Raw genomic sequence first — 11,815 nt, 5'->3', positions numbered from 1 at the left:
ATGCTACAATAATGGGGAACTTACTACCTTATAGAAAGAGACTATGTGGGTGATTCTTATCCCAAGACCAGCCTCTTGGGGGACATCATCCCTCATTGGGGGAGAGCCCCTATACTGTGTTCCTTTATACTTCTGGTAAGTTGGTGGCTCAGAAGGGCTGAATGAATTAATGATGAATCCACGACTAATCCATAATGAACTTAGCCCAAAGTAGCCCCTGAGAAAGCTGATAATTCCTGGGCCATGTGAGAACTCAATCTCCAAATTCTGAACATGTCATCTTGGGGAGGGAGAGGAGGAAGGATAGCCTTCAAGATGGGTCACTAGGGAGCTGTATGGCCATTTCTGTCCATAACCAAAGGAAATGTTCTGGGCCTAGGGTGCAAGAAAATGAGGCCAGATTAAACTGGGTACTTCTCTGGTGGCCCCAAGCTGTCCTGGGCCATCCCACTGTGGCACTGTGTGTCCCCTGATGACAGGTCCCTGGCTCATGTATCCTTTTCTGGAGGGTCCCTCAATGGTAGGGTACTGCTGTATAGACCGAGTCCCTGGAAGCTGGGCTGCAGTCAAGTCAGTCCTAGGGGTTGCAGTGGCTTGGTGTGGCTGGATGTATGGCCACCTCATGAAAGGACAGCACAGGGGTGCTTGGAGCAATGCTGTGACCGTGGGCTGAGAAGAATTGCTGGCGTCCAAAGGGCCATATTGGAGTTCATGCTGCATGAAGTCGCTAATTTCTGAGAGCTGCACCTCCCACGTGACTTGCAGCTCCCCAGTCTGACCAGAAGTCACTGCAGTGATGCTCTTAGGTGGGGCAGGCAGGCCTATGGGAGAGGACCCACCACCTCAGTGCTTCCCAACCACTCCAAATTTTCCCCCCAAGTCCACTTTGAGTATTCCCCAAACCACCGTAAATTATTCCTTCAAGAGATTGAAGATGGATAGGACTATAAGTACAAGACTGAAGAGTGAGGATAGGACTGAAAAGTGGCCTAGAGTCTTGTAAATCTAAAGAGCTTTAATTGAAAAGCAAGGGGAAGGATGAAAATTGCTCCAGTGTCTAACAGTGAGTAGCTACAATGTAGGAAGGAAAGAAGCAATGTAGATACTCAAATATTCACAAGAGACAACATCCAGGAAGGAGACTGGTAGAAAAACACATTCATTGTCTATACATGAAGAGGAACAAAGCTGAGGTAACAGATGGGATGAATTAATAATCATGAAACTTGGTGGGATGAAATCCATGATAGGAATATGGCTCAGGAAGGATATACTTTATTTGAAAGACATGTAGGGAGAGGCAGGATGGGATTGAGTAGAAAGAAGTAAAGCTCATGGGAGGAAATTCAGGAACTAGAGGAGGAGAGCACGAGGGAAAATGAATGAAGGCAGAAAATGAAGGGAAATTTTCACCAGACTATGGACTGCCTGGATAGAAGCAGGAAAGAGATGAGGGGTTTGGGAAAGAGATCATAAAAGGCTGGAACAGAAGCATGATATGATATGATGATGATATGTTGGGAAGTTTTAATGTATGCTGGGAATCTCTCCCAAAAACATAGAAGGTAATTTTTTTTTGAGGCAATTGGGATTAAGTGACTTGCCCAGGATCACACAGCTATAGAAACTAACTTCTTGATGGATTGATGATAATTTCATCTTTCAAAAAGTGAAGGCACTGACAAGGGTAAATCCTGGTTGTGAGTTTTATCAGTGTAGTGGAGCTTGGTCTTGGGGTAAAAATAATGGGAAATGTGAAGAAAAGTCACCATTGCTGCTTAGAGTTTGTGATAAAGAGAGAACATCTGGGCATAAACATAGATTTGGGGAGAACAGATTTGAAAGGGTTCATGAAAAGGATAGGCAGGGTCCCATGGATTGAAATCCTATTGAGGAAGTCAACCCAGGAACAGTTGAAAACTCTAAAGAATGACGTTCTGAAGAACTGAAAAGAAATGTCTCTAACAGGGAAGAAAAGTGGAAGGTGTCTGAAAAGACCAATGTGGATGTATGGGGAACTTACCAACCAACTTCAATCTTGAAAAGATACATTCAGAAGGTAGAAGCAAAGGATGAATAACAAAAAAAAAAAAAAAAAAGATTGAGCTGGCCCCCTAAGAACCATGTCAGAAGAATGAAAACTCAAACTGAAAATGGCAAGGAATGCTAAAAACAAGAAAATAATTTGAGGTGTCAGGATTCTGGTTAAATTTGGTTTCGTTTGATTTTTGCTCTGTTGGGAAAGAGAAAATAATGAGAGAAGGGATAGAAGGGTTGATGATAAATGACAACCAAGAGAAGGCAGAGCTGTTCAAGTCTAGTTTTCTTCCTGTTAATCTTTGTACTGGAAAGGACAGAACTGAAATCGCCAAGAGGATGGACAACAAGAGAGCACTGTGTTGCTCTGAGGTTCAAGTCATCTGGTCCAGATACTATCCCCAGCAGAAAGTAAGCCTCTTGAGGGCAGGGACTTTGGGTTTTGCCTTTGAATCCCTGGTGTCCAGCATATTAATTAATAAAGCTTAATAAATGTTTATTGAATTGAATTGGATGGGATTATCAAGTCTCTGATAATGATACTTGAAAGACGCTCCAATTTTTGAAATTTTTTGTGTGTTTTCTTTTGCAACGTGACTAAAATGGAAATATGCTTTGCATGACTTCCTATCTATAAGAATAGACATTGTATTGCTTGCCTTCTCAAGGGACAGGGAAGGGAGGTTGATAATTTCAAACTCAAAAATTTTAAAAATGAACTAAGTTTTTTCTTAAATGTAATGGGGAAATATTTAATGAAATAAAATATATTTTAAAGAAGAAAAAGGAAAGAGAATGGACTCCTACAAAGTTGAGGTCAGTGCATCTGACTTCAATTTCTGGAGAAATTCTATAATGAATTATTAATGAGGTAACCACTAGAAAAGGAAGCAGCAATTACAGATAACCAACCTTGCTTCCTAAAGAGCAGGTCCTGCCAGACTCACCTTTACTTTCTTTCTTGACTGAGTTACTTGACTAATAAATCCAGGGAATGGCATACATGTCATTTGTCTAGATTTCAGATAAATATCTCATGCCATTCTTTGGGAAAATGAGGAGATGTGGAAATAGAGGATAGTACAATTAGCTGGACTATGAACTAGCTGGATGGCCAGACTCCAAGAACTGTTACTGAAGGTTCAGTGTCATGTTGGCAAGAGGTCTCCAGGGGAATGGCCCAAAGATACGTGATTGACACTGGGCTGCTTTACCTGTTTAACAATAGCTTGTAGGGGCGTACATGGCAGGTTCATCAATTTTGCATTGGATGGCAATCTGGGAGGGTGAGCTAACAGTAGTCTTGCAGCATGGAAAGCAACAACATGTAGTTGAAAGAGCTTTAAACTTGACATCAGGAAGACCTGAGTTCAAATCCAGCCTCCATCAGTTACTAGAAGTGTGATGCTGAGCAAATTGCTGAATCCCTCTCAGCATAACCTTCAGAATACCTTCCTAACAGGGTAATGATGATGATGATGATAACTAGCACATAACTATACATATCTTGCAATAATGAATAGTGCTTTAAAGATTGCAAAGCAATATACAAATATTATTTCATTAGGCCCTCACAAGTACCCTGCCACACTGGTGCTAGTATTATTTCCTTTTTACAGATAAGATACTGAGACAGCAGAGATTAAATGACTTACTCAGGGTGATACAACTTATTGTCTGATGCAGGATTTGAATGTAGGTCTTCCTGATTCCAGGTCTAGCAGATCTCATGGGATATGATGTATATATAAAGTATTTTGCAGACCTGAAAGTTCTATCTAAATGTCAGTGATGATGAGGAAGATGATGAGAAGAAGAAGAAGAAGAAGAAGAAGAAGAAGAAGAAGAAGAAGATGTCAGGAACCCAAAAGACTGGACAGGATAAATGGATGAAGTGGATGGCCCAATGGATAGAACACTGGACCTGGAATTAGGAAGAACTGGGTCCAATTCCCATCTCCACCACTTACAAGAGGCATGACCCCGATAAAAAGTTGCTTAACTCTTCTTTGAACTTCAGTAGTACTTTATAGGGTTTTTGTGGCATCCCATGGGATGATTGTATAAACCATTTTATAAATCTAAAATTGTTATCTATATGTCAGATTATTATTGATAATTATTACTACAACTGAGTCGAGCCTAAGAGACCTGCTCAAGAGAAGGGGCAACTTGGTGATGTAGTGGATAGAGAGTAACACCTGAGGTCAGAAAGCCCTGTATTCAAATCCTGCCTCAGACACTTACTAGCTGTCAGACTCCCTCTTTTCCCAAGTCATTTCACTTTTGCCTGCCTCAGTTTCTTCATCTGTAAAATGAGATGATAATAACACCTACCTCTCCTCCAGTTGTAAGGAGAAAAAGAGATAATATTTTTAAAGTACTACATGCTAGCAATATTGTTTTTTTGGTCACATCTAGTAAGATGAAATTCGGTCAATAAATGTGGTCTTGCAATACGAGGGTGTAGAAATTTGGCTTCCTGAGCAGAAGATGAGTTCAGAAGCAGAGAGCTGGGGTTAAATGATCACACACACTTTGTCCAACCGAGGCCTGAGCATTCTGGGGCACTGCGAGCCTCCCTGAACGTCTTTCACTGGAGTGTGGAAGTCAGAACAGTTGATGGGCTGCATTGGGAGAGGCAGCCTACAGTCCCTCTGAACTCTGCTTTGCTCAGACCACACCTGCAAGGTTGTGTTCAGTTCTGAGTGATGCATTTTAAGAATGTTGACAAGTGGTGGAAGGACCCTCTGCTGTCTGCCTGGGGGAGAGAAGGTTCTGGAAGGCCATGAGAGTGGCCTCCAAGTATCTGAAGGACTGCACGTGGAGGGGATTTGTTCAGTTCAAATAACCAGGTTTGGGGGAGGGGGTGAGTAGTTGCAAAGAGATAAGTTTAGGCTCAATGTCAGAAAAAACTAAAAACTTCCTGGCAGTCCTCAAATGGAAAGGGGCCATCCCAGGAGATGACAGACACCTTCTTGGGTGTTGGACAGCCTCTGCCTGGGTATGTTGGAGTGGCGGTTCTTTATGGGAGCTGTTTGGACAGGTGCCTTTGAGGTCCCTTCCAGTGTTTAAGTTCTAGGATTCTGAGTGAGGAGGAAGAGTACTGTGAGGAGAGAGGACAGGATTGTGGGGAGGGAAGAGGGACAGAGCTGTGAGGAGAAGGGATAGGACTGTGAGGAGGCAGGAAGGAGAGAGCTGTGAGAAGAGAGGACAGGACTGTGAGGGGATGCCAGCACTCGGCAGAGATGGGGCCTCACCCACGTTTTCCAAGCTGAGCACTCGCTGGGTCCGGTTTCGTTCTTTGGCGGGGTCCCATACCCACAACATCAGCTTGGCAAAGAGGCGCACGCCATCTGTGGGCTGGATTTGACAGACGTGGCGGAGCCCTCCGCTGGGCAGCCTCTGGGAGCTCAGTGGGCACACTTGGGGTTCCTCCCTGCGGACCGGGCACGGATCTAAGGGACTCCGAAGAGGACTGCCAGAGGAGAGGATGCTGCCATCCTGCGCCCTCCCCTCCTCTGATCTTCTCTTTCTCCTTTCTCCTTCCCCCTTCCCACCTACCCTGCCTCCACCCCGCTAGCGCTGGGGTCCTCCTAGACTCTCCGGACTAGTATGGCCGGGGCAGGGGCTGGGAGGTAGGGAGCGGAGGAGGCTGTACCTGAGGGAGGGGATGTGCCACTGTTGTGCCCCCTCCCTTCCTCTGGTTCTCCCACTCCCCACCACTTTTTTCTACCCTATGCTCCCACCCACACCCCATTTCCTGCCGGTGGGTATTGCCTGAGACCAATCTTTGCGTGGAATGCACGCACTCGGGGTAGGCGAAGAAAAGTTTGTAGGGCCCTGGATCTTGTTCGCCACTCTCCTCTTTCTTGTCGCAGTCCTCTTCCTCCTCCTCCTCGTCTACCTCATCCCAGAAGCACGTGAGGTCCTCAAATTCTCGGGAAAAGCAGCGCAGTGGCTCGGGCTCTGCCTCCAGGAGTGATGCATCTGGGGAGGGATGAAAAGCAAGGTCGGGGCATCAGAAGCTGCCGGGCCTGGCCAGGGCCTGTTGGCTCTCCCACAGTCCGGCCTGGCCAGAGGCACAGGGCTCATGGCCCGGGTCCCCAGGAGGACAGAGGTGGCCAGCCAGTCTGGCACCTGCCCACTTGTCCAGCCCTTTGGCTGCCCGGGAGAGAGAGAGAGAGAGAGAGAGAGACCTGTGTCATTACCAGAGGAGGGGGTGGGTGGTGCCAGGGGCCGAGCAGGCAGCACTGGGAGCTCTTTACAGATGATAGATGGCATCTAGCTGATGCTGCGCCCCTTGGAGCCTCTGGCTAGAAGAGGAAGCAACAAGGACTTCCAAAGGAAAGGGCAGGAAGGCTCCCAGCAGTTTGCTGGGATCTGGAGGGCCGTGGGCTGCTGGTCCAGGAGCTGAGCACTAACTCCCCCGCCCCCTACACCCAGCTCCCAACACAGCCTGGAGGCGTTCGGGAGGCTTTTGTGTAGTCTGGGGGTGAGCGGTGGGCATCTGGGGCTTCCTGTGCTCTTGCAACAATGCAGATCACGCAGGCCCTGGGTCACATATGGAGGCGCTGCTGACTTCTGGGTAAAAGTTCCTTTTTAAAAGAGGGAGTAGGAATCCCCCTGGTCGGCAGAGCAGCCCGAGCTGGGACCCAAGGACCTCGGCAGGCTGGGAGAGCTGGGGCCCCTCCACTGACAATCTATCCTGTCTCCGGCATCTTTATACCAGTTGTTTTCATGTTCTCTCCTGGTAGATAGTGAACTCCCTGAGATCTAGGACTGTCCTTTTCCTTTCTTTGTATCCCATAACTTAGCACAGAGCCTGCACACAGTAGGCACTTGATAAATGTTCATCCAGTGTGCAGAGCTGGGAATTCAGTCTGCAGCAGAGCTGGTCCCGGCCCTTGACCCTTTCCTTTGAGGAAAAGACAACAAGCTGAGATACCTGATCCTGTATTGACCTCTGTCCAATCTTCCTGCGCCACAGAGCACAACCAAATCATAGCCCAGAATGAAAGGGGCCAAGTTGGAGCAGGGCCAGTCAGCTTCCGGGAGGAGGCAGCATTTGCATTCACAGAATAATAGATCTCATCCCTAGAGAGAATCAGATCTCTCCTTTGGGGTTTATTATTTTTTTTTAGGTCACTCCTGTGTTAACAGATAAAACCCAAAACCCTCAATGACCCCATATTATCGTTGTTTAGTAGGGTGAACTCTGTGGACTGTAGCACATCAAATACTGTCCATGGGATTTCTTGGCAAGGAGTGCTTCCATATTGCATTCTCCAGTGGTCACAGGGTCACACAGCTAGTAAATATCTGAGGCTAGATTTGAACTCCTGTTTTCCTGACTCTAGGCCTGGTACTCTATCCACTGAGTCATCTAGCTGCTTCAAAAGGGCTGGGAAGTGCCTGCAGGTTCTAGATGGTCCCAGAATGTCAAAGGAACTGCTGGGATAAAGGCAGCTCTCTTTTACCTCCCCACCTCCATTCAGATTTCTCTGCCCAGCATTCAAGGCCTTCACAAGTGGAATCAGTTTATTTTTATCTTCCTAGGTTTGTCTCTTGTCACTCCTGCCCCTGAATAAAACACTCCCATGAAACTTTGTCCCTTAACTCATTAATAATAATAGGGCTAAAGCAGTGATTTCATTGTCTAGGGGACTCCCAGAGGAAGAGATTCCTTCTCCCAATACAGTGTGGCACCTTCTCTGCCAATTCTAGCCTTATAGAGTCCAATTGAGATGTTAGTTGACTTGCCCAGGATCATGCAGTCAATAGGTGTCAGAGACAAACTTAGGTCTTGTTGACCTCAAGGGCAAGCCACCAGGTCCCACTCTTGCCTCTCATAACTTACCCATCAGCCCTTAAGTTTCACTCTGAAAGGTAGGGAGTGCAAACATTATTGAACCATTTTACAGCTAAGGAAACTGAGATTTGAGAGAGGAATTTGAGAGAGGCAGTGAGGAAAGAGCACAGCTCTGCTACTGACTGGATGACCCTGAGTCATCTAGCCTTCAAAGGGCTAGATGAATTCAGAGATCCCTTTCTACTCTAAATCTTGAGTCCATAAATCCAGCTCCTCCTCTGCTGTGCCCTGGGTATTTGAGAGGCAGCCTGGCCTAACAGAGAGAAAGCTGGCAGGAGGATTGGAAAGACCTGAGTTCAAGCCTCCATCTGACACCTGCCAGCTGAGTGACCCGAGTGAGTTGCTCGCACTCTCCCAGGGCTCTGGACTGCATGATGCAGAGAGGGTGCCAGCCTGCACTGGGAGGGAGGTCCCTGTCCTTAGGGAATTAAGGTCTGTCTCTCACCCTGTTTTCTCTCTGTGCCGTCACGTTTCTGAGGTCCAGGGTGCTGTTCTCCCTTCCCTTTCTCAAAAGGACGTCAGCCTCCTACAAGATGCCTCCCTAGATGTCCTGCTCAGCCACAGTTTCCCAGGCACTTTTTCCTGTGTTAGCTCCTCTCTAATGAAATGACTGTGAAATTGTATATTATATGGCTGTAGCTAAGCAGTGTTCTGCACGCGGTTGGTACTCTATCACTCCTGAATGTTCCTAACCTCCCCCTCAACCATGTCACTATCCCCAGGAGAGTCAATGTTCCAGGCCTCCTGTGCTCTCTCCCTCTCCCCAGGCTTCCTCTCCCCTTTACCCTGCCCTCCTTCCCCACATGTTCCCCTTTTCCCTCTCATTCTCCCTGTCTTATTTTGTCCCTCACTCTCTCCCCTTCACTTTTTTCTCCCTCCTCCCCATCTCCTTTCTCCCTTTCCCCATGTGTCCTTCTGCCTTTCTCCTGTCCCCCTCATCTCTTCCCTTTCTTTTTCCTCCCTTACCTCATGAAGCCAGGGTTTTGGGGGAGGGTTTTATGGGGGGGACACTGGACCTTTGCTCTGCCCCCTTACCTTCACTGCTGACATGGGTGGTAGCCCGGCTGGGCAAGAGAAGGAGGCAGCAGATGACTGGGATGAACACCCAGGCTGGCATCCCTTTGGGCATGTGGGCTGTGCGACCCTGGTCCTCCCCTCAGGAAGCTGGGCCCCAGCTCTCTCTCTACCCCAGGCCCACAGGTTCCTGTCAGATATGGCCTTACGTCCTGTCCCTTTCCCTTTCCAAGCCCTAGCCCCAGCTCTGGGCAGCCCAGGGGCCGGAGAGGAACTGATCCCTGACCACACTGGGGCCCCAGGCTTGGGGTCTGGGAGGAGGAAGTCTGGGGACCTGCGAGGGAAGGTGGGGTAGATTTAGAGAGGAAGGGGGTGGGCACCGGGATAGCCTGGGTCTTTGTCCCCTTGCTTCATTCCCAACCCTATAGCAGTACTAGAGAGGCCACCTCCTACCTACAGGTAGCAGTCCAGAGAGGTCCAGGTTGGCATCTGTCTTTCTTGCCTCAACCTCCTAGGGGGTAAATAAACAACAACAATAGTGTTTATATGGCACCTGCTATGTTCCAGGCACTGTACTAAGCTATTATTCTGTTTGGTCTTCATCATAACCCATGGAGGGAGGTGTTATCATTATTATCATTTTATAGCTGAGGAGCTTGAGGTAGACAGAGTGACTTGCCCAAGGGCACGCAGCTAGTAATTATCTCAGGCCAGATTTGAACTTAGATCTTCATGATTCCAAGCCCAACACTCTGTCTACTTTGCCACCTGGCTGAGAGGGGACCAGAATCCTGCTCCCAGATTTCCCTAATACTGCTGGCCAGCTGGAGATTTTGGCTATCTACTTGACCTCTCCTGGTCACCTGTTAGAACTCTGAGGTTCCCCACCCCCATAACCCTAACTCATTTATCACTCCCAGGATCCTGTTGGTAAACCTTCTTGGAAGAGCACCCTTTCCACCCAGCTAGCTGCCTTGGGAAGAACCAGGAACAATGGTGGTGGTGATGAAGGTGGTGGTGATGATGGTGAGGATGGTGGTGGTAGTGGTGGTGGTGGTGGTGAAGCTGCAAAGAGACCAATTTAGCCTTGATGCCAGGAAAAGCTTTCTATGGATCAGGACTCTCTGAGGGTGGAAGGGATAGCCTCAGGAGGACATGAACTCCTCTTCCTTGGAAGTTTTTAAGCAAAGGTTAGGGGACCATTTGTCCAGTGTATTCTAGGAAGGATGCTTGCAGCAATAAAGGCAGAACTACCAAACTCCAAGGGACAACTATATGGTGCAGTGGATAGAATGCTGGGCCTGGAGATAGGAGGACCTGAGCTCAAATCCAGCCTCTGACACTCACTAGCTGTATGACCCCAGGCAAGTCATTTAACCCCAGTTGCCTCAGTTCCTCATCTGTGAAATGAGCTGGAGAAGGAAATGGCAAACCACTCTAGTATCTCTACCAAGAAAACCCCAAGTGGGGTCACAAAGAACTGGACAAGACTGAAAAAAGGCTGAACTGAAAAACCCTAAGACCCCTTCTGAGAGTCTCTGCTCTTATGGGAGGAGGTGCTGAGCTCCCTGTCATTGGGGGTCTTCAAACAGAGTCTTGGTGATCCCTTGTCTGGGCTGTTGCTGTCTGCATCTCTTTAGCCTTTTGCGTTAAAGCTTTGGAATCCTACCTCTGGCACTTAGGAGCTCTGTGACTGGACCAGTTACTTTCCACCTCAGTTTCCTAAGATATTGCTAAGGTATTCCTAAGTATTGACTCAAGTGAAATGGGCATGATGACGTCTACCTCACAGGGTCACTATGAGATACAAATGAAATCACTTTTGGAAAGTCATTTGCAAACCTTGCTGTTTCTGTCTCTATGACATCTGTCTTTTTCTCACATGGTCATCATGTTAATGCAGGCTCTAATGACCTCTTGCTTACACTATTGTAATAACGCTCTGGGGGTGTCTCCCAGCTTCAGTGTCTTTCTTCCCTTGTCTTTCCCACAGCTGCCAAAGTGATTTTCCTAAAGTGTAGTTCTGACCAGCTCTTCCACTTGGCATGTCAGTGGCTCCCTCTTACCCCTAGGATCCAATACACACCCTTCTGGCTTTGGTGCCAACCCAGCTTCCTAGGCGTACTCACACTATCTCCCTCTTCTCCCCACCACACTCTTCTGTTTCACCCCAACCGACCAGCTTGCTCCTCCCCAAACCTGGCCCTCCTTCCCTCTCTCTGCATTTCCACAGGCACTCTTTCCTATGCCTGGTACATAGTAGGCTCTTAAATGCTGATTGATTGATTGTACTTATGCCTCTCAGAATTCCCAGCATCCTTCAATACTCATCTTCCATGCCCACTCCTACCAGAAACCTTCTTGGATTCTCTTAGCTGTCAATGCTCTGTCCTTTCCCCTTAATGGGGATATATGTATGTGTGTATGTAATAAAAATAACTAATAAAATACTATTTATGATATAAAAATGAAAATATTTTTATGTGTGTATACACATATGTATATACGCATACATATACACACGTTTATGTGTGTATATGTATATGTATGTATATAATCTGGTATGTGCATCTCCTTCAGGGCAGGAACAATTATTTCTCTTGTCTTTATGAGTCCATCAGGCAGGGCAGTGCCCTCACCAGAGGAGACATCAACTCAATTCTGGTTGGGTTGATTGGCCTGGAATATGTCTCTCCACCTTTAAATGGAAAGCACCCTCTCCACTGGCCATGAATAGCCGAATCCAGCCTTTTCCTTCTGCCCTCATCCCTTTGGACATTCAGTCACTTTTGTGATGATGAAGCATCCCCTTCTCAGAGATACCTTGCCGAGTGGCACCAGGACACTGTTCCCTCTCCTGCCTGTCTGACCACTGCCTGATTGCTCATCCTT

At 47.4% G+C, this 11,815-nt stretch overlaps 1 protein-coding gene across 1 annotated transcript; it reads right to left on the bottom strand.

Annotated features, from left to right (window-relative positions):
• Positions 1-6,031, bottom strand: LOC140523228 (thrombopoietin receptor-like; the record flags this gene model as incomplete). Its single annotated transcript, XM_072638198.1, has 3 exons — positions 1-821; positions 5,298-5,476; positions 5,850-6,031. Coding segments are annotated over 3 exons (807 nt in total), but the record flags the coding sequence as incomplete, so codon positions are not given.
• Positions 6,032-11,815: the final 5,784 nt, after the last annotated feature.

This window comes from Notamacropus eugenii, chromosome 2 (genome assembly GCF_028372415.1).
Source record: "Notamacropus eugenii isolate mMacEug1 chromosome 2, mMacEug1.pri_v2, whole genome shotgun sequence".
Taxonomy (NCBI): domain Eukaryota; kingdom Metazoa; phylum Chordata; class Mammalia; order Diprotodontia; family Macropodidae; genus Notamacropus; species Notamacropus eugenii.
Note: the sequence above shows the minus strand (reverse complement) of the source record. Positions and strands in the feature narration are given on the sequence as shown.